This window comes from Boleophthalmus pectinirostris, unplaced genomic scaffold (genome assembly GCF_026225935.1).
Source record: "Boleophthalmus pectinirostris isolate CB_2022bp ecotype Guang Dong unplaced genomic scaffold, ASM2622593v1 HiC_scaffold_22, whole genome shotgun sequence".
Lineage (NCBI taxonomy): Eukaryota > Metazoa > Chordata > Actinopteri > Gobiiformes > Gobiidae > Boleophthalmus > Boleophthalmus pectinirostris.
The window spans coordinates 2182880-2206912 of NW_026571190.1; the positions used below are offsets into that span (position 1 = coordinate 2182880).

Genomic DNA, 24033 nt, shown 5'->3' on the forward strand with positions numbered 1-24033 from the left:
TCTTACCCAGGACCTCTTTGGAGGGGGGCAGGCTCAGGCTCAGCCCCAGCACACTGCTCTCATCCTGGGCCCCGCTCTCCTGTACCGAGCGCACCAGCTCCCGCAGACGTGTCACTTCCTCTCGAAGAGAATCCACTTCCTGCTGCCGCTGTTGCTTGGCAACAGCTGTGGGGTTCATCTTGAAGTGCAGAAGTCTGGTTTTGGCTGGATCAAAATCTCCCTGAGACACAGACAACGGGGAGATCAGGCGGCTGATTTGTAAACACACACACACACACACCATTTCATTTGAGTGAAGACAGAACAAGAGGGCTCAGTCTCAAACACATCTGGACAACTTTGAAACTTGTGTATCTGCACTCAAACTTTGAGCAGCATTTTATATTCTCTGCTAGAGCCCCTATCAGACCTTGTGGGTTGAGTTCACATTGCATCACACTATTTTGAAAATACTGATATTCAAATGCTCATATTTTCAAAGAGTGGTGAAGGGCAGTTACATGGGCAGAATGCATCTGTCTTTAAGAGGACAGATTGTGCTTGTGTCAGCTATAGTTACAATCTATGAGAGCTGTAGATCATTATGTTATAATTTAGCAAATTTTAAATCACAATATTAATCTAAAGTGACAAATTGATCCAGTGAGCTACCTTTACAAAACAAAAATGCCAATTTCAGCAGTCGCAAAGAAACTGAGTAAATATAAGAGCTGCGGCGAGTCTTAGACGGGGAACAGTTAGATACTTATAAACCATAAACAGTTCAAAATGATACATGTAGAATGGTAGTTAATCAAATTTGACTTATTATCCACAATACACAGAATTCAGAAATCCTTTGGCGAGCCACTTGGAAGGGGGTGGAGAGCTGCTGGTATCTCCTGAGCTACAGGTTGGAGATACAGGTTGGCTGATCTAAAACGACATAATAAAAGAAACAAACAATCTAATGACTTCCACGGTAGCAGGGAGCAGGGCAAACGGCACCCCACACAGAGACAGAGGGAAAGAGACACTGGACTTTTATTCAAATTGTGCAGATTTATGTCAAAACTTGTTAACATGTGAGGGGACATGAGGAAACAAAGACCCGCTGTGGCCCTGACTGCTTTTTCCCAAGTGTAAATCCTCTTCAGCTCCACACACTCTTACTGCCACATGATTGACAGCAGACCTCTTGATTAAAATGTGCATTCCTTTTCATCAAGATCGACCAAAGTAGATTGCCATCTATCGATCTTTCAATTTTTGGCACAGCCCTAGTGGACAAGTCCAGGTGGAGGTGAAAAGAGTCAACTAAAACATGGTTAAAATCTCTAAAAAGTTCATTTCTGCAGATCAGGTCTGTTCAAATGCAGATTAAACTATTTTATGGTTGATATCCATAAATTACAGGGACAGTCAACATGAATATGGCACAAAGTATGTCAAGAGTCTTTTCTGTCTGCAAAAATGAACTACAGTTTGAAGTAATTATAAAAACACAATTACTACAATAAGTACAAAAAAAATGATGGCAATATTCAACCCTTGTTCTAGGATCCAGTCTCTAGCAAATAATGATGAGATTAGGTTAACAGTTTTTAGATTTTAATTTTGGGCATACTTTTCAAAAACTCTGAAGCTCCTTAGACTGAGCCTGGCATCCCACTGTAATGTTGGTCTGGGCTGGGCGTAGGATTTTCCTGCTGTGATTGTTGTTTTCTTGTCAAGTCAGGTTCAGATCTAAAGATTACAGAGGTGCGCTGGGGCTGGACAGGTCTCCACGGTAACACAGGTTGACAAATTTCCCCACAGGGACAATAACAGTGTTTTATATTTAACAGTCCGAGGGCAGAGAAGTGCATTCAAACATGAAGAGGCTTTGAACAGGGCCCGGGAGAGCACGCTAGATTACTCAAACATGCATGGAGGACATCTAAAACCACTTCAGGCATGTTTTTGATGAGAACAATATTATAAGATGGTAGAAAGTGGGGTGAGTGATATCTCGATATTTTAAATATATCTCGATATTTTTTAACTGGATATGAATTCTGACATATCGTATATATCGATATAATGCTTATATTCAATTTTGATTTCGCCGCTTCACTTGTTGTCTTCTCTGGCGTCGTTCGGGCACGCCCCCGCCTCCCTGATTTTGTTCGCTTGTGTTTCATTCACTCCTCACTCCTCGCCGTGAATGTTGAAAGTTGGCGCCAGTGAAAAGCTTCAAGCACCACGAAACTTTTCCCCCATTTACAGACAAAACCATCAGCATTACATCTCACATTCCACCAAGTCATGTCCTTTAGTCCAAAAGAAGCTGAACCCCATTAGCAGCACAAGGAGTGCGCTGTTTATGCAAATTAGCCATGCTCTTTTAAGTTTCGTTTCTGTAAAACATAAACAAAGCTGCATTAAACACATTATAATGTCAAACGGGCTGATGTGGCTCTAGAGTCGTTATGTTTATATGTTGTAAAGTTTAGTCATGTAAAGTTTATTTATGCAGAAGGTTTTCATCAATAATCTGCTGCAGTGTCACTTGTACAATAGTGTTTGGAAACGTTGGGTTTGATCTGCAGTGGATTGTGGGAAACTTCAGAGCTCCTTACTGCTGGAACATGGATCTGTTAAAATAATGAACCTCTTGAGCTTCTTCTGCTGAAGGAGCTCATGGTTCTGGTTATGGTTTGGATAACAGAGTTAATGCAAAGATGAGCTTGTTTTGAGTTGTTTTATTTATGAATGAAAAGAAGGAAATATGTTTTATTTCTTTTATTGTACAGTTAAATTATTATTTATGTAATTAGGTTTTTTTTGTAATCTTAAATGTTCCTATATGAACTGCTGACCTCTTACACTTCAATAAAAAAAATAAAAATAAAAAAAAGACCTTGTGGAATTTGGCATATTTATTTTTGTAGTTTTTAGGGGGTTATTTTTTTCCTGTACAGATATCGAGATATAGCAAAATATATCGAGATATATTTTTTGATCCGTATCGCCCAGCCCTAGTAGAAAGCTCCAAAAAGTACATTTTCACATTTGAGAGAAGACTGAAATGTGAACTGATAGAAGAATCCCACACATTCAGAACATGCTTGTAGAAGTACAGGTACGCCAACTCAGATTGTGATTCAGATTTGATTGCTATGTGCTATATTTGTACAACTCTGGCAGCTTTAATCTGACTTCACTCAAATACTGGAAGAACTCAACTTTTCATCAAAACAAAGTTTGCCTTCATTCTTCATAATACACCCATCCATCAGCAACTGTCCAAGCTGAACGCAGACATATGGTCAGGAACATCTCCAAACTCACAGAGTGGAACTACCCATAGACAGTCCCAGTGCTTTTGCCATCTCAGCAACTGTTCATAAAAGAGCATTAGGAGCAGAGCCAGCATGTGCGGATATGAGTCTGCTTCACTGTGCCAAACACATTTGTGTAAACAGATTAAACAGGCTCCATGGGGATCACATCAATACTCAAGTTTGTTCTTTTCAACTACACAGTCTTTACACTGTGCAGAGTTGATTCATTTGTCAGTTTTAAATTCAGCATATCCTACCAGTTCAAAGTTTGGACACACTTTTTGCTTTGGAGAACACATATTATGCATTCTTTGGCTTTAATTCACTTCTGTGCTTTCAGTCACCCTGGGATAAGTATGTCACCTTTTTCTAACTTGTGAAAAAGGAAAATAACAGAATAAAAACTGTGCAGAAGAAGTCCGGATGCAACTAAATAGGCAAATTGTGAATGGAGCATTTTTGAGTACCCAAAAAAGATGATTCCGGGTTAATGGACTTATGAAACCAGCGCGAATGAAGCAAAAATACAACTTCAGGTGTGTGTTTTGATGAGGAGACAACAGTATGAGATGGTTAAAAGGTCCAGACTTTTGCATAATGTGTTTTGGTGTTTTAGATTCTCGATTCTTCAAAATAACCTTTACCCGTTGCTTTGATCACTGCTTTGCACACTCTTGGTATTCCACTAATGAACCTTGACATGGCACATCTGTGAAGTGAAAACCATTTCAGGGACTTCAACATGAAGCTCACTGAGAGAAGACCAAGGGTTAGCAGCTCTGTCAACAAAGTAAAGGTGGATACTTTGTGGATTCTGAATCTGAAATATAACACACATTTAGAGTTAGCTGTTACCATAGACAGAGTATGTGTGCAAATTGGTTCATTTAAGGTCTGGTTCTGATTTATTTGTATTGAAAAATGCCTGGCCCTGTTTCTGTTTCTGCTGCTGTCAGGTAGTGTTGTAGTCAAGACCGCACTAATCAAGACCAAGACCAGTCCAAGTCCTAAGACCAGGACAAGACCAAGACTAGGGCCCGACCGATATGGGTTTTGTTGTGGCCGATTTGAAACCGATAAAATTGTAGTTGGAGCTGCCGATAGCCTATATATTCGCCGATATATTTAGTGGGTTAGGGTTAGTATGTAAAATAATGTAAAAATTCACTAAATCTTGAATTGTTTAAAAAAAACTTAGGTTTGGCTCTAGTGGATTTTAAATTGGGTTTATTTAAGCAACATTTATTGTTATTCTGACTCTTTACATCATATTTACAGACAGTAGGTCAGACTAATGGTATTTTTGCATCACATTCTAGACACTAGTGATGGGTATTCCAGTTCTTTTTAGAGAACCGGCTCTTTTGGCTCGGCTCACTAAAGCAGCTGGCTCTTTCGGCTCCCAAGCGGCTCTTCAGATTGTTTTGTTGCAAGCAGGACTAAACCAGGATAAAGCAAAACTGAACCAAGTCTAAAGCAAGACTAAACCAGAACTGAACCAGGACTGAGTGTCAGGACTCACTTTCTATCTCTCTCCGTCTCTCGAGCCCAAGATTAGTCCTGGTTTATTTATTTTATGCTGAACTACAGCCAAACAGTCACGTTTTTTCTCTCCTATGCACACGCAGATTTCTGAAAATTTCATTTTGAGCCGCTGCCGCTGTCAAACTCCCACGAGTCTGCACGCGGCATGAAAAGAAAAAAAGTGGGAGAATGAGAAAACACGGCTCCCAATAAGGATCAGGCTCCTGTTGTTCGCTTCAAAGAGCCGGATCTAAGAGCCGCTTCGTTCGCGACCGACCCATCACTACTGGCTAGTAAAGAAACTAGTGCTATTAGCCTTTAGCCGTAAATGCTGCGCGCCGCGGTAATTAATTATGTGCGCAAATGTCATAATTCACACGTCTATTCACAGCTCATTTACATATTAATGCAGGTCCAGTAACAAATATACGGCCAATATAAGTCACTTTACAATAGACCAATAGAAAACAGCCTGTTTATGTGTGGGAGCTACAGCAGCTAATCGCTAACAAATAACCAAAACTAGCTTCAAAGTCGACTTATTTCCAACACTCACTGCTCACACAGGCTCCTCCCACATCACAAGTCTGCACTAATAAATGTCCTTTTAATCCAGACTGCGGGTGTAAACAAACACACGTGAGTGACCTGACATGAGTGACGTGTGTTTAGGGACAGTACGGACACACACAGACAAATGACTCCGCAGATAAATACTGATGTGGAAGCAAGTATTTGGACATTTATCTGTCTGTAAATTGGATTAAATGAACATAATGTAGAGAGTCTAAGCTTTATAACGAGGTATAACATGCCCACGTGAAATATAGGCCCATATCAGCAAACATATCGGCTGATAGCCGATATATCTCCAGGTGTCCATATCGGCCAACCGATATATCGGTCAGGCTCTAATCAATACCTCTGAGGATCAAAACCGAGATAAGACAGAGTTTAAATGTGGTCGAGTCAGAGACAAGACCAAGTATTGCGGTCTCCAGTACTGCAACATTACTGTCAGGTTTATCATTCTGACCTTCAATTTTTTTAAGCTGCCATGTTTTTATTTTGCCATTTTGCCCATAAATCAACATTAACAACAACAGTTAGTAACAAGTTTAATGGACAGCCATCACATCTTGTTACTAAGCGCCCACCCCCTGCCAAACCAGCGGTGCAAACGGCAGGGGCGTGTACCTTTGACAACCACGCCCCTGACTGGCTCTTTGTTTGAGTTCCAAACATGGGTGTTGGATGTAGATTAGCCGCTGTAAGTGACAGTTCTACATTAAGTCTAGGGTTGCTACATAAATCCATACATCTTGCGTCATATACTTTATGCCGTCAGTATGTATCTATAATGTATGTATGTAAACCTAAAGATAAAAATGTTACATTACAAGGTGCATTCTAACTATTATAGAAGTATCTACTAACGATTGCCCAAACTACCGAAAATCAGATGCTAATCAAAACTAGTGTTGAAATTTGATACTTATTTGTCAAGGTAATGATTTTACACCACGTTCCAAATTATTATGCAAATTGTGTTTAAGTGTCATAAAGGTAAAATGTTCTGTTTTCCACTGAAACTCATGGATGGTTTTGTGTCTCAGCTTCTTTGGATCAGTGAAATCAACCTCAGACCCCTGTGCCAATGAGTTTATCATGTAAGTCCAATTAAAGGAAGAACAACTGAAGAAAGATGTTCCACATTATTAATCAGACCATCTTTTTCAAGCAATATGGGAAAGATAAAGGATCTCTCTAGTGCCTGAAATAGCTGAATACCTTGAACAAGGTATGAAAACCTTAAATATTTCAGGAAAACTTAAGTGTGATCGTGGTCCTATGGTACGATTTGCAGCTGATTCAGAGCACACATGCATTTGTGCAGATAAAGGCACAATGAGGAAGGTTTCTGCCAGACAAATACATCGGATTACGAGAGCTGCTGGTAAAATGCCATTACAAAGCATCAAACAGGTATTTGAAGCTGCTGGTGTCTCTGGAGTCCCTCCAACATCACGGTGTAGGATCCTCCAGAGGCTTGCAGTTCTGCATAAATCTTCTATTTGGCCAACCTTAAACAATGCTCACAAGCAGAAACAGCTCCAGTGGCCCAGAAATACATGAAGATTTTCAAACTGTCTTGTTCACTGATGAATACCATGCACCCTGAATGGTCCAGATGGATGGAGTGGTGGATGGTTGGTGGACGGCCACCACAGGGACCTGTCAGGCAGGTCCCTGCGGCGGCCTGTTCCAAAGTCCAGGCTCCGGACGAAGGCTGATGGAGCCTTTTTCAGTCCAGGCGCCTCGGCTTTGGAACGACCTGCCTGAAGAGAAAAGGCTCACACCATCACTATCATCTTTCAAATCACTTCTTAAAACCAAACATTTTTATTGGTTGGCCTTTCTTTAGCAGGTTTCAGCTTGATTTTATTCCTTATTTCTTTTATTCTATTTCTTTTTATTTATTTATTATAATTAATTGGATTGTTTCCATCATTGTCTGTTTTTATGCTTTCTGTTTACTATTTTTATGCTTTTTGTATTGTTCTTTGCTGCTTGTACAGCACTGTGTAAACCTTGTTTTTAAAAGTGCTTTATAAATAAAGATTTATTATTATTATAGACTAGTATACACCCGTGGACCACTATGGAACCTACCTGGACCACTGAGGGATTACACACATAAGGCCATGTGGTCATATAAAATACAGTACTACCATTTAATACACACACACTATCACATTTTCTATTTTTATTTTATTATCGTGGTATCAGAATCTGTGTCAAGTATAGAGTCTATTCCTTGACATCGAAATCAAATATGGAATTTTAGTATTGTGACACACTAGTTCTAACTTTTGACAGATGGTGTAAATCTGATTAAGACAAATACATTTAAAAAAGTGATATTAATGGTTTGGTAATAAAAACAGATGATGAAATGAGTATAACACCACATGCAAGTTCTAAACAACAAAGTCATCCATAAACCAAACCGAAGCGCCAACCACTGCCTTCTGCTACACTCTTTATAAATAATATTTCCACCGATTTAGGTCATTCGCAGGATTAATATTTCACTTTGTAGTTTCCAATAAAACAGCATCATTTTAACAAGCGGGACCGGGAAACACAAAGACGTGCTCACATCCCATTCCTAACAGGCGGAGAATGAGGCGTTTGTGGCCATGCATATAAACATGATTTTTACAGAAAAAGGTGAGAGTCAGTGAACGCCTCGGGCCGCACATGTCTTATTCATAGGCCACAATAAAAACACATTTGCTCCCAGGGTTCTGTGTGAGGGAGAGGGGAGAGGGGGGAGAGGGAGATACACAGGTCAATGTCAAGTCCGTGAGCTATTTAAGACATCTTACAGTACTGGCATGGATAACTAGTGAGCAGATTATATAATATTAAATATGAAAACCCAGTACTAAAGTGTAGGATTTCTATAGATTTATTTTAGGAGTCGACTGTCTTATGACCTGTTCTCCAGACCAATTTTGAACTACAGGGATTATTGAAGGTTGAGATGTCACAATACTAATATTCTAACTTGATTTCATACTAAGGAATAGACTAGATACTCAATACCGATTCCAATACCACAATGATATTAAAACAAAAACAAAACAAAAACACTTTCTTTAGACAACAGAATGTGATTTTCAACATTAAATGGTAGTATTCAGTGGTCCAGGAAGGTTCCATAGTTGTCCATACTAGTCTATGTGCTCTTATATTCTGTTTTGATACAGCTCAAGATCATTCTAGTTCGATTCTTTGGCCAGCACCAGGCAAGAAAATAGTTATTATGTAGGGGGTCCACTGTCGGGCCGCACAAGCCATTCGGGATGGTGGAAATTGGGGATCAGGGGAGGTGCCCTCCTATGATGCATTTCAAATAGTTGGATTGGACCTACTGTTTATGGTTTGGACTGGAATTGGCACTCACATCAAAGGGACTGCACCAGAGTTTGGCAATTGGTTCGGAGTCAAACAGACCGAGACCACCTCTTTTTTGAGGTCTCCGTCCTCTGCGATTGATGCTTTCACACCAACAAAAACAAACCCAACTCAGAGCTTCTAGTTTGAATGGACCAGTGTGCAGTTGCACCAACTGCTGTCAAAGCTATTCAGGAAAGTTCATTTCTGTCCTGTCAATGGGACTTTTTTTGTATTGATAGTTGCTCAAATGACTATCTAGTTTCAGTGCTAGTTTTAGTATCAATTACAGTAGTATCTGATTTTCGATCATTTTGACAACCCTCGCCTGGAATGTTTTGGCCTAAGCGGCAGTCCATTTTCTCCTTTCTGTCTGACTGTCTCCCATCTTCACGCCGCCGTGCACAGAGCCAGATATAGACTATAAAAATCCCAATTAGAATTTATCTTACACTTTTACGCCCATCTCTAAACTCTTTTTCTTTCTTAAACGTCTGTCCTTGCAGCTCTGCACGACGGTATGGTCGGCGCGCTTAACCGTGACGGGACCATGAAAATTAACTGGTACGAGGAGTGACCAGGCCATTGACCAGCGGGCCCAGGGAGCTCTCACACTCTCGCGGCTGCACACGGGGGCTCTGAAATGGGCTGGAGATTGGCGGTCATGCTCCAGAAGGCGTGGAGCTGGAGATGCCTGCAGAGTAATGGATGTAAAGTGCTGGGCTAGGGCGTGTCATGACAGAGCTCCTGCAGGGAAGGTAAAGGAGGGAGGAGAAGAGATTTGTATAGTCCAGATTAGTAGCATTTAAGGATTGCCTTGCAAATACAGAATCATATTTTTCTTTGTATTATTTATATAGAGGGACATCAAGAACCACTTCCTCAGTCATGTGTCCAGCCATGTTCAATGTCCAATCAGATTTGTTCATTTTAGTGACACACATGAAAAAAGGCGCTCATTGGTCACCCACCATTTTGAACAAAATCACATTTGTCTCACCTCAGACTAAAAGTTTCACTAGTTGATTCTGCAGAAATTGTTCAGTCCCTAATGTGAAATTTTTATCCTTTCTTCATGTCCTCATAAGCAGACGTATCTGTCGCTGATTGGCCAATACACCTGTCAATCACGCCCATCAGAACTTTGAGATTTATCGGTTACCAGACTCACATCTTTAAATAGTCTTGGAGAAGTATGTGTTCTGGATCAAAGTCAAATTTATGGACACATTATATACTGGAGCTAATTTTGTGATTTGTGGTATATTTTCCATCAGTCCAATATTGAAAAATTCCACAATTTTCAGGACAAATATTTGGCTCGTCGCTGCCCTAGTCTATGCAGGCCCATGTGTCATTTGTTTGTCCTCAGTCTATCTCCATGGAGACAACCAGGCAATACTACTAGGCCTACTACTAGGCCAAGTTACACATCAGATCTATGGAAAGCAGCCACTCACAGTAAGAATACATTCTTTTCAAGAGATGTTTTAGCTGTTAAACACAAGCTAGAGAAGTTTAATGGCAACTGTGGAACATTCCAACTAATGTATCTATGGAGACAAGCAAGGTAGTGTAAACTCCACCAGAAAATGACACGGTGCATCTTTAAACCTACTGTTCAGTGACAAAATGAGAAAGTCAATTTGTTAACTGGACAAAAGTTTATCCAAAGTTTGTCCAGTTCACAAATTTAATTTCTCCTTTTGCCATGGATTCTACCTGGATGACTGGAGGATTGTACACACTAGTGTTTAATGAATTAGAATGGAAATAGAAGAGAGTTGAAGCTACAGAGGCGGCTGAAGGTTTATGAAAAGAAAATCGTTATTGGACAATGCCTATAGCAGCGTTGTAAACATGAGGTACATAAGTAGAAGGACGCTCAAGGACGTATCAAAAAACAACTAATGTTCTTCAAGGTTTTGACTGGAGCAATGCTGAATTCTAATTTCACATGTAAGCTTTAATAGTTTGACTAAAAAGTTACATGGTGGGGCTTTAAATTACAGCAAAATGACCATTATACATCATACTTTGTCAAAACTTAACTTGACCAGGGCAAAATCAGAAGTAAAAAAATCTGGATTAGAACAAATCACAGTAACACTTTATAATAACTACACATTATTTAGCCTTAATAAAGCATGAACAGAGACTTAATTAATAATGAACAAAGACTTAATAAATAATGATTCACGATTAGTAAATGCTTAATAAAGGATAATTAGTCTTCACTTTAGAAAAGACTTAACAGATAACAGCTGCCTGAATTATCATTGCATTGTATTATTAGTAAATCATTCTCTCATAGTTTACTAATCATTAATAAATGCTCAAATGGTTAGTTCATGAGTAATTAAGTATGAAATAATTATGAGTAACTATTTACAGCACAGGCAAATTAAGTGCAAGTGCTAATTAAGGTAGTAATTAAGTAGTTACTAACCGTGAATTGTTATTAATTAGGTCTTTGCTCATTATTAATTAAGTCTTTGTTCATGCTTTATTAAGGCTAAATAAGGTGTAGTTATTATAAAATGTTACCCAAATCACGACCAAAATATGATGTTTTAATTCAAACAGAAGAGCATTTTTTTAAAATCACTTTCTTGTAGATTGTTGCAACAACCAGTATTGTGAGACAGTTTTTGCGATATATTAGTTAATCTGGTAATTTGAATTTTTATGTATTCTTTTTTTTATCCTTGTCTAACTATATAAAAGTTTCTCTCTTCGTAGTTGAAATGTAAAATGATGCTGGTCCTGCTCGGAGCACTAAAAGCCTGTTCATTAGCCTGACCATGTGGAGCATTGATGCAGGCTCCACGGGGCCCCATGGTGCTCTGGCTCAACGCACGGCTGCATTAAAAGCTCAAACTGCAGCGGCTCCATCAAACTCACACTGAGCAGGTCTGAGCTGTGCATACGCTTAAAAAACTCACAAATCATCATTTCAAGCTCTTACGTTAGATTTACTTTTGTTTTCATTATTAATGTGTCTATCTCACCACAGTGAACCTAAAGCCACATTGCGGAACTTTGTGGAGGTGGCAATTCCTACAGGATTCCATACTTCAGAACCTTATCCATGAAGTTTTATGGTAAACTGTGGAATATTATTAGCCTGATTCATCAGCTGATTTTATTTCGTAGAAACCGTCTGACCTCACAGTGTTAGAATTAGTTTGATCGACTGTAAGCGGGTACTTTTTAACATTTAACCAATCACTGCTATTTGGTAGTCACGTATGTAATGTGCCGCTAACAGGACTAACTGGTATATTAAGCTTTTCCCAAATCCCATAGGAAGAAGGACAATAATGTCTTTCCCCTTGAAGAAATTCACCAAACATTCTCTTTATTCCGGCTTTAAATCCTCACTGAATGTATGGCTCTTCGCTGATTGGCTCTTGCCCAAACTCACACTTCCGGGGTTTTTGCGAACCATCTAGTGTATTCTGATTCCTGACCGAGTTGCTGGAGAGAAAGGAAATTGAGCGGAGGCACTAGGTGTCGCTGGCCTGACTAGAATATTACAGCCAAAGGGAGAATATAACCGGGATCAGTGAGAGTCATGTTTCTGGAGATTAAAGGTGTGCAAAAATATCGAAATATTGACATATCATATCGTCTATTGTGATGATACAGTATCGGTAGTGATGGGCGAATGGAGCCTCGTGAAGCATTGACACCTCAGTCGCAATTTTGTCTCAAATGGTTCGAATTGTCTGAGGCCTTGGAGAAACACTAACCTCTAGTGGACAAATTTAACAATAAGACAATAGTTGTGTGCAGAGCAAACACCGTAAACAACAACAATAATAATAATGATGATTTTAAATAATATGTAAAGGGGCAACATAAATAGCAGCTGTAAATAAGAAAATAGGTGTTACCTTGTTAGGTGGAATTAGATCAAAGTGATCCCAAACCATGGATCACTTTTTTCCACTTGTAGATGCCATCGAAAATGAAACAAATGCCAAAAGTCGCCAAAATCACCCTAACCTCACACAATACTCCTCACTACCCAACATTTTTAAGAAATTTTGGTGCATCTTTTATACTGTGGCAGTTTAGCGCTTGTCAAACCACAGAAGTGCGCTGAACACTCTGAAGCACTCAACCAATCACAGAGCAGAACATTCGCTGAGCCAATGAAACGCTTAGATACACTGAAGTGATCGACACGCAGAGAGAAGCAGTAGGGGGAGGGACCGACACTTCCACACTTTGGTCACGTGAGCAGCTGCTGTGAGACGAGCTCTGAGGCATTGCTTCAGAGCAATTTGTTTCAGAAAGATCGAGACGTGCACCAGAGCTCCGACTCATTTACCCGTCACCAAGTATCGGTATTGGAGGCTACTGTATTGATATATCAGCAAGAGTATTTTGTGGTATATTTTGTTAAATTATTTTGTTACATCTACAGTTTTGTTTTTTGTTCAGAGGAAGGAAACTCGTTTATGTGACACATTTGACATTTTCACTGTTTTGATGTTTAAAATGTTTGTGTTTCATAAGAACTTGGTTAAACAAAGAGTTTTAGTGTCACAACCATCATTTAGCCATTATTTTTATTGAACCGTATCAAATCAATTTGAAATAAATCGTATTGAATCGAAAGCTCATTGTATCAAGATATGTATTGTATTGTGGCCCATGTATCAAGGAATGTATTGTATCGGCAACTTCTCAGTTTTCCCCAGCCCTAGTGGAGACAGAGGCCCGCTCACTTTAAAGACACTTGTTTTTCTCAGCTCTGTACAAAATGAGAAAAAAAACACATGCTTTTAGTGTAGTCTATTCTCTGGCTAAAGAGTAACACAGCGGGACTCTGAAGAGCACATTTTATGCACAATTGACTTTATGGGGAATCCATTAATCCAAAGTCATCTTCTCTGAGCACTCCAAACTGCTCTGTTTACAGTTGGACAGTTTTGTTGCATCATTGATAAAAATACGAATTTCTCCAGCACAGTTTTTAACTCAGTATACTGGATTCTGCTTTCTAAAGTTTTTCACAATGAATACATGGCTCTATTAGACGAACATTCAACAGGGGTAAGGACTTACATTGTTCTAAATGTCCATTCCTTTTGCAGAAAGCAGACTGAGCTCCAATGCCCTAAATGCCTTAATGGAAACAGAGGTGTTGTTTTATACAGTATAGTTATAGAAGTTATAAAAAATATGAAACACTGATCCCAATGTGACCAAAAGCCTGGGAATTAAAAACACAATAACGCATATGTGTTCTTTAAAGGACATGGTTATACTTTTTTAATGTTTAAAAAAAAAAAAGCTTACCTTCTGAAAACATAGAATATAAATCTTGAGTGAATAGAACATGTACAGAACAAAGTAATTCTTTACATTACAATATTACTGTATTTAAAATGGAAGACATTACATTACTATTGCTGCACTTTTAAGTCACTCTCACCAAAATAACTTTTGCGCTGTATATGGACTGAACCAGGACTAAACCAAGACTGAACCAGAATAAAACCAGGACTAAACCAGGACTAAACCAGAACTAAACCAGAACTAAACCAGGACTAAACCAGAACTAAACCAGGACTAAACCAGGACTGAACCAGGACTAAACCAGGACTGAACCAGAAACCAGGACTAAACCAGGACTAAACCAGGTATAAACCAGAACTAAACAAGGTCTAAACCAGGACTAAGCCAAGACTAAACCAAGACTAAACCATGTCTAAACCAAAACTAAACCAGGCCCAAACCAGGACTAATTTTGGACTAGAACTTGGAATCTAAGGCCACCCCTGAGAGAACCCCCAAGCGCGATCGGGCATAAGCTGTGTTTAGCTCTGTGGAGCGTGGAGTTCTGCGTCGGTTCTTTCGCTCGCGATCACGGTCTACGCGGTTGCACCTCCAGTGTTTGACCACTGCTGATATTGCGGTGATTTTTAGCGATTTTGTATGAAGAAAAACGAAAAACCCACCACTTCAATCTAGGTTAAAAAAGCATTGTAACGCGCATTACTCACATCTGTACCCAGTAAAATATTAAAATGTTTTCCCCTGTAATGCCGAACATTACTGCGTTACAGCAAAAAGCAATGCATTACAGTAATTGTTACTTTTATAACATGTTATTCCCAACACTGACTGTATTTCTTTAGTGAATGCAAGGGAAGCTGTCAGAAAGCGTTTGCCCTCTGACGGTAAGGTCACCAGTTCAAACCGTTGTGTATATTGAGTGTGTTGTATGTATAGAGTGTGCTTGTGTTATGTACTTTAGTGTGATTGTTGCTGTACTTTTCTTTGTCCTGTAGATGATTTTACATCAACCCGCCGCGGGACTGAAGATGGAAATGAATCCACGTTGGCTATAATCTTTACATGTTTACATTTTTGATGTTCATTAATATGTGCTCTCTCTTTACAAATAAATAAAATAAGAAATAACAAAATCGTGCATAAGGCAAAAACTGTTGTTGTGACCCTTGGCAGGAGGGTTTTTACCCCAGTTCACCCTCAAAAGGAGAAATATGTATACTGCAAATGATACAGCAATAATTGTCTAAACATCAAGAGATGAGTTGGATTCTTCTAAAATGGTTTAAAGGTTGTATAGAGGATTTTCCAAGGAACGAGAAATCCAGCGACTGTTTGTCCTTTTTCAAATGTTGCGCATGCGTGAAACCACCCCCCCTCCCCTACAGCTCCCTACGTAGAAACGCCTTCTCCCGCCTCCTCTTTACGCCAGAAACAGGTTTGTTTACAGCCGGTGAGCTGCACATGACTTGTAAACAACTAACTACAGTGTTGGTTAGGCAAGACGGAGAAGTGAGGAGCGGGGGGAGGGGGTGTGTGGACATATCGTTCGCGGACGAGAAGTGAGGAGCAGGAAGAAGAGCGGAGCAGGGAGAGGGAGAGGAGGAGGGGAGGAGAGAGGAGAGGGGAGCGGTGCGCGGAGATTCCGTGCCCGGAGAAGTGAGGAGCAGGGGGAAGAGCGGAACGGGCAGCGGGGACAGGAGCAGGAAAGGGGAGCAGAGAAGAGTGCGCGGAGATTCAGTGCGAATGAACTAGCTACAACACGCAGCAGCAAGCGGACTCTTTCTTTGCCTTGAAAATTACGTTTTCAGACATAGGATATCGCTTTCGTGTCCTGAAAAACGTTTGTCTAGCTCTTGGAAATAAAGTACGTTTTCATAATAAGCAGAAGTGACCTGTCCAGGAGTAATTTGGCGACCAGTGCGTCAGTCTTTAGACCCTGCGTCTGCTTCAGTTGCGCCATCGCTGGAATGAATCTTCAAGAATCACCTTAGTTTGGCTTCGCTGCTTTTCCCCTTGTCTTCTTCTTTCAGCGACCTCAAAAACGGACTTTCTTTTGCGGCTAACTGCTCCTGGATTCTTGTCTGCCATTGCAACAAACTTTGTGCGAACTGCGAGGAAGATATAGGTCAAAAAAAGCCGCTAAGAACTGTTGCGTTGGTGGAGTAAACAGCGTCTGTGCGGTCTTGCGTCTGTGGACTGCGTGACAGGACGTACGTAAACCACGTACCGGCGGCGCGCAGGCAAGTCAGTTACGCTAGAAACGTAGGGAGATTGATTGACAGCCTGTCAGCTCACAGATAACGAGGCAATGTCGTTATCTATTGGCAAATGTTTAGCCCCACCACGTCCAGAGTTGATGAATTTTTATTCTCTTTTTTTTGGTCATCATAATTACAAGGCTACTGCACCTCTATAATGCTATCATTGACAATTTGAAACAAAAAAAATCCTTCATACAACCTTTAAACCTGCTACATACTCCAGTTACTGAAGGATGGCTCAAATTTACCCATAAAGTTCACTATAAACTTGAATCTACATAATGTGAGCTCTGTCTTAAGCATAAACTTTATATTCTGTATCCCAGGCAACCAATGTCCAATACTGAACAAAGATCTCTGAGTAATCAGGAACACGTATATTGACTATTGACTGATCTTGATTTTCTATGTTTTTCTATGCTGCTCTCAAAAGAAACACAAGCAATGTCCATGTGCTAAATGAGGTCTTACGTTTGACTTATAAATGGTGAGAAAATAGTTGTTTACTTTCAGTAACTTAAATGATAAAGATGAGAAGCACCAGAGGAGAGAAAGAGGAGAAAAGGTGAGGAGCTGCAGGTGGATCAGAGAGGAGGAGGAGGAGCAGGGGTGTGGGTCAGATGATGATTTAAGTCAAAACTTGTGAACACATGAGGGGCCATAAAGAGAGGAGCTGTGGCTCAGGTGCTTTTTCCTAAGAGCGTAAAACTATGCACTCTTACTGCCACATGATTGGCTGTAGACCTGCCAATTAAAATGCACATGTCTTATCATCGAGATCGACCAAAGCAGAGATCGCGATCTATTGCTCTTTCGATTTTTAGCACAGCCCTAAAGCAAAGCACTAAAAATCTGAGGGGAGTGAAATGTGATTCTGTTGAATAATGGATGACCAGTGAGTGTGTTTGTTTCACATGTTTTACCAAAACTAAAGTAATCTGCTCTCATGGGCTTGAGGTGTAACGGAGGGAGTGGGCACCAGACTGATATATATATATATAAATGAAATGTATGTTCTGTTCTACTGTCCTTTGTATCATGACCTGCGCTGTCAGTTGTTTAATGTATCTTATTGTTGGTTTGCCGTGTCTGATGAGGAGAGACTGGAGTTTTTGTTTAAAGCTAAAGCTCAGTTTGTGTTAAAAGCCTGGGACCCTAGACACTTTATGGTTGATGTGTGATCTGTCTGCTTATTGTTTTATGTGCCTTATAAGCCAATGTGGGCTGAGCACCAACTAAATGGTGCATGACAATAAATAAGTCAAATAAACTAAACTAAACTAAAACTAAAACTAAAACTAAACCTAAACCTAAAACTAAACTAAGCTAAACTATAAAAAAATACACAGAGACCTGAATTTGCCCAAAATGGTTCAAATTCACATTCTATTGGAAAAGCTGCTTCTGCCAGTTTTGTTATTTTGGAATAAAAATGTTCATTTTAACCCACTCTACATGACTCTGGATTTTTTATTTGGCTATTTTGTCAATAAATAAAAATAAGGACATGAATAACAGACCGATCAGGTGCCTTCTTTCCCCTGAGGTCGGCTACCGCTAGGAGCAGTTTTGATTGGCAGTTTTGTTGTGTTTGGACACTGCTCTCAGACAAAGACCTAGAGACCATGTGTTATTCCACAGGCTCTTTGTATCCAGTGATTGTGGCCAACAGAGTACAAGAGTGTGCACTGGAGGAGTGGAGTGGTGTAACCCTGGCCCCCGTGTGAGGGGAAAGCTCCAATGGGTCACTGTTCATTCCAGCACAGACGCTCTGTGAATTCTTCCTCCTCTGTTTGTGCCATCATAATCCCTCCAGTCCATTCAGCCTTTACAGTGTTCTCCGGAGCAGTGCTTTAAACCTGACGTGGGTGGAAATTTAGTAATACAATGTTTTGCTAAATGTTCATAATGCACAGTTTGGCCTGATTCATGATCAATATCTGAGTATTTACATGAAACAAACTACCAGGTGAAGTTTATACACACAACAGGAAAGGAAGGAGTAGAAAGTCTGTTGTATTGGTGTAAAAAGTCTGTAGCATTGCAAAACTAGCTGGTTAACCGCTGAATACCAGTGAATTCAAAATTTGCCAGGATCATAAACTGTACACAGAGTGATTACAAGAGCTCCTCGTGTCGTCCCACTGTTTCTCTCTCTGCCAAAGGGGACTAGACCAGGGGGTGGGCAATTTTTTTTTTCCATGGGGCCACATGAGAAACAGAAAATATTGTGGAGGGACAAAATGTCATTCTCCATAATATGAATTGTATTTCTTTATAAAAAGCAGTAAACATCATTGTTTTGATGAGCTGCTCAGACTGGAAAGAGTTTATGTTCTGACTAAGAAATGAAAAAGTGCAGCTGCCTTACAAAAAATATCATAAAAAAAAAAAAAAAAATTCAAAATTTCCTTAAAGAGCCCATTTCACACACAATCAACTTTGCGTGGGCCTGTATTTGTCGCCAAAGAGTTTTTTAGATTGATTCAGCATTTTTAAACAAATTGCAGTGTATTTCTGTCACCCTCCCACATGACAAAGAACTAAAGCTGCTACTACAACGATGACGCGGCACCTACACCTATGACGCCTTTGACATAGCAGAAAGCGCTGCACACCTGTCCCCTCCCCCACCTCTGCCCTGCATTGTCTGACAATTCCCACATGAACACCTAAACAAAAGCGACAGCATAAGCTCATTGTTCTACACTGCAGTGAACACGATATAATAAGTTGATCTACTAGTGTTTATTAATACTTTACCAATCAGTAATGTTCAGTTGATGTGGACGCGGTGCTTGAGCTTCGTGCACCTCAAATTCCTCATCCGATTCCGGGTCCAACACATGCGGCTGAACGCGTTGTATCGCCATGATGAATAAAAGTTTATTCCTGCCTCTATCAGGGTGCACGCTTGTCTCCCCCTCCCTCCCTGAGATGGCGGAGGAAGGGCGACTCACTCGTCGCCTACGTCACGTTTGGAGGGCGGAGCCTGTGCTTTCTCAGGACAGGCGGGGGAGGAGCAATAGTCGGTTTTTCATAGATCCTGGTCTGTGACTGTCTCCAAGAAATCAGTAAGACTTCAAAACTATTGTGTAATGAATGTTCCAAAACCCAAATTGTGTTTGTGTATGTGCAGAAGACACAATGTGAAAAGAGTTATTTTGCATGAGACAGGCCGGTCAGAGTCAATCAAAGGGTTGTATGTGGCCCGGGAGCTGGACAATGCCCTGGCCTGTACTAGACTGTGGAACTGCTTACCAACTGAATTGAAATTGGAAGCCAACAGCAACAAATTTAAAATTAAATTAAAATGACTGAACATTTCCAACCACAAATGTTCTCTTGGTAAATGTATTGATCCCATGTACTTCTGATCTGTATGTATGGTAACTAATTTTGTTACCGACTCAGAGGTCAGTGGACGTTGCCTAGTGATATGGACTGACACGCCCCTTTTCCTAGAACGGAGATTGAGCAAGAATTCTCAATCAGAATCCAAAATTAATGCATCCGGTGTCACTTGTATAAACCGTTTCCTTTGTGTTTGGATGCTTTGGTGATTTAAATGGCAATTTCAGTCACTCGTATTACTGCAATACCTTACTGCGCCTATATCACAGCAATACCTTACTGCATCTGTATTACTGCAGTACCTCACTGTGTCTATATTACTGCAGTACCTTTCAGCATCTGTATTACTGCAGTACCTTACTGCGTCTGTATCACAGCAATACCTTACTGCATCTGTATTACTGCAGTACCTCACCATGTCTATATTACTGCAGTACCTTTCAGCATCTGTATTACTGCAGTACCTTACTGCGTCTGTATTACTGCAATACCTTACTGCGTCTATATTACTGCAGTACTTTACTGTGTCTGTATCACTGCCTATGGTTCAGTATTCAGTGTAACCCAATGGTTTTAGCCAATTTCCTGCTAGCTAACATGCCAAAATGATCTACCATCACATGACACCAACGCCGAGTCCAACAATAAAAGGTTGAAGCGTGGACATGATGTCATACCCGAGATCCAAGTGGAAGACGGATGGATCAACGAATGCAACATCAAAGAAAGCATCTGGCTTGTCTAATGTGATTGTAATGTCATTTGAAAAAGAAAAAAAAAAAGCTAGCTCCATGCAGGATCGCCATGGATACAGGAAAAATGAACTGAAACTGCAATGTTGCATACAGGAACCCACACACGTTTCATTGTTTAGTTTCATTTTAACGGTGAATAAAAGCGTGGAGAGGCACGCACGCGGCTCGCCTCGTATCCTCACGTATTTGTTTTCATTAGAGCTGCTCGTTTGATCATGTGACACTTGCAGAAAATCCTTGGTGGAAGCGGCAGGTGTGTGGTACGGCTGTTCCTCAAGTGAGTATGAGACAAATCGCTACAAAATGTCTTTGTGTCTGTAGTCTACACACTTTTTGACAAGTCTTAAAAACTGAAGATTTTGAAATCCTCTAGTGTGAAGCAAGCTTTAAGAGATTTTCTTTTAGTGCAGCCTCAAAAAGTGATGCAACTTTTCACCCAGAGCAGACAAACACGGCTCAGCGGCACAGTGTAGGCCCGTCACCGTGCAGAAAATCCAAATCAAATGTAAATTACAAAATGAAGTGGTGCAATTACTGAATCGCAGAGGCGGCAATTATTTATATAATGAATGCAAAGAACTAACAGAACTTTTGTCATCTCGAAACTGTACATCAGCTCAGTCGGTAGAGCATTTGTCCACTGATCCAAAGGCTGGTGGTTCGAATCCAACAAGACACTTACTGTATTTTCCGCACTATTAGGCGCTCTGGATTATAAGGAGCACTTTGAATGGTCATAAAATGGTCTATTTTCGAACTTTTTTCATAAATAAGCTGCACCAGAGTTTAAAGGAAACTTAACAGTTCACAGTGACTCTGGGCTTTGTTCAGTTGTGGCGTGTAGGGAGGGTGCTGTCTGGGACCAACGGATTGTTGGCGTGGTCGCTAGGGCTGGGTATCATTAAGAAGTTGCCGATACGATACATATCTCGATACATAGGCCACGATACAATGCATATCTCGATACGATACATATCTCGATACAGTACACTTTCAATTCAATACAATATATTTCAAATTGATTCGACATGGTTCAACAAAAATCAAGGCTAAATCATGAGTGTGACACTTTGATAAACCACTTCTTGTGCAAACTTCATATGAAACACAAACATTTTACTCATCAAAACAGTAAAAATGTCAAATACGTCGCATAAACAAGTATTCTTCCTCTAAACAACCAACAAACTGTAGCTCTGTAACAAAATAATTGAGTAAAATATAAGAAAAAATACTCTTGGCGATATATCGATACAGCAGCCCATGATATCGATACAGTATCAACACATTTAATGATATGATATATTGATATTTTTGCACACCCCTAGTGTTCGCAGTGACTCAGTTGTTCAGTTGTGTCTAGAAGTGGCACATTGCGCTCGCTTTTTCGCTCCGTTCGGGTGTTTTTGGTTGAGCGGTCGCTGTCTGCTCCGTGTGTGTTGGCGGGTGGTGCGGCTTTGCAGTTTACTGAACTCGTGGAGCTGCAGGGCACACGGTCGTTTTCTGATGGGTTTGGAGGCTCAAGAGCGCAACCTATAGCCCGGAAAATACGGCAATCCACCTTGCCCCTAGTGTCTGCGTACACTGGTGTTTGTATGTTAATTTGTGAAGTGGTTCCTTGTTGTAAAGTGCTTTGAGTGCCCTGAAGGTGGAAAAATGCTGTATAAAAATGTGACCATTACAAGGGACACAAGGGATTCTTAGTTAATCTTTAATTTCTTTTTAATCTTTAATTCTTAGTTCAACTTTGCATCTCTCTTAATGCTCCTGGAGTTGTTTACAATGCACACTCACAATCTTTAGCAAAACTAATTGCAATCACAGTATATTAAAGAGGGGGTATTATGGAAAATCCACTTTTGTTTTAGCTTTCTACCATGTTTAAATGTTCCTCCTTTATCAAAAACATGCCTGAAGAGGTCTTATGTGTCATGCATGCAAGTTTGAACCCTATTCAGAACCTTCTTCCGGTTAGCTGCTCCCACACGACACTCCTCCATAAATCTACAAAAGCATGATACAAAACAATACACCACAACTTCACAAACCTGATGCAATGTAGTGCAAACCTGATGCCATAGTTTCATTAGCGGGATGCACGCTGTTTGTGCTGTGATAGCGCTCTGAAGGGGGAATGACTTAGTGCAGTGAGCAAAGGGAGGGAGGATGAAATTGAAACTTATAAACACGTTAATACTTTGTTTTTGGAGAGTATAGCATTTTTTTAAAACAATAAGAGGTAACATGGTGACCTAAATATATTATGTTTTCATTTAATAACCCAAAGAAGTAAAATACTCAATCTGTGTATCATTCGTTTTTCAAAATGAAACCAAAAATAAGAAAAAAACTTCATTATTTGTCTCCAAAACCAAAATGACAAAACAGATAACTATTTTTTTTTTTTCAGTTTTCGATTTTGTGTTTAAATGAATAATGGAAAAACACAGATAATGGTTGTTTCCTGTTTCCATGACTTAAACTCTGATGCTGGACTTTTGCGCCGTGTAAGGACTGAACCAGGACTGAACCAGGACTGAACCAGGACTGAACCAGGACTGAACCAGGACTGAGTGTCGGGACGGGTCCGGAGGTGCACCCATGTAGACTGTTGGGTGACCACAGGACCTGCGCAGAGCTCCACACCCGGCTAAGAGCAGCTGACACATGATCAAGCTTTGTGGACACCCTGCTCGAAGTTCTCTCTCGCTCTTAAGTCCAAGATTAGTCCTGTTTTAGTCCTGGTTCAGTCCTGGTTCAGTCCTGGTTCAGTCCTGTTTTAGTCCTGTTTTAGTCCTGGTTCAGTCCTGGTTCAGTCCTGGTTCAGTCCTGGTTCAGTCCTGGTTTAGTCCTGGTTCAGTCCTGGTTTCAGTCCTGTTTTAGTCCTGGTTCAGTCCAGTCCTGGTTCAGTCCTGTTCAGTCCTGTTCAGTCCTGGTTTTAGTCCTGTTGTTTTAGTCCTGTTTTTAGTCCTGTTTTAATCCGGCATCACAGTTTAAGTCACGGAAACGGGAAACGGCTGTGATCCGTTTTTTTCATTCTTCATTTAAACACAAAATCGAAAACTGAAAAAAACAAATCATTACCCATTTTTTTCATTTTGGTTTTGGAGACAAATGAAGAAACTAGTTTAGTTTTTTTGTTTTCTTATTTTTGTTTTTATTTTGAAAAATGTATTAACAAATGACACACGGATTCTACCCCCTCTTTAAAATCTTAAATCCAGTGACTAATTGGACAGTTCTTCATTAATTCACCATGAATTCTAAAACAACACAGCAGGAAACACTGAACACATTAAAGCTCTTTTTAACACATGTATAGCGTCAGAACATCTTTTTCCCACAGGACTTTGTTGACGTGCCAGCTGGGTGCTTGTAGCGTTTGGGTTAGAGGACAGGTCTGTGTGAGTGAATGGGTGCCGTCCCAGCGCTCGCGGGGTTATCAAATTGTTTCCTTTTTGTGGAGGACGCGGAGATCCATCAGCCCCAGCGGAGGAAGAGGAAGAGGAGGAGGTGGGAGAGGAGAGGGAGGAGGAAGAAGAAGAAGAGGAGGAGGGG

At 40.3% G+C, this 24033-nt stretch overlaps 1 protein-coding gene across 1 annotated transcript in view; it reads right to left on the reverse strand.

Annotated features, from left to right (window-relative positions):
* mad1l1 (mitotic arrest deficient 1 like 1) overlaps nucleotides 1–24033 on the reverse strand; it is a 237739-nt gene that overhangs the window by 96030 nt on the left and 117676 nt on the right. The window contains exon 16 of the mRNA XM_055158345.1: nucleotides 7–220. Coding sequence (XP_055014320.1) covers nucleotides 7–220 — 214 coding nt within the window. The remainder of the gene's footprint in view (nucleotides 1–6; nucleotides 221–24033) is intronic.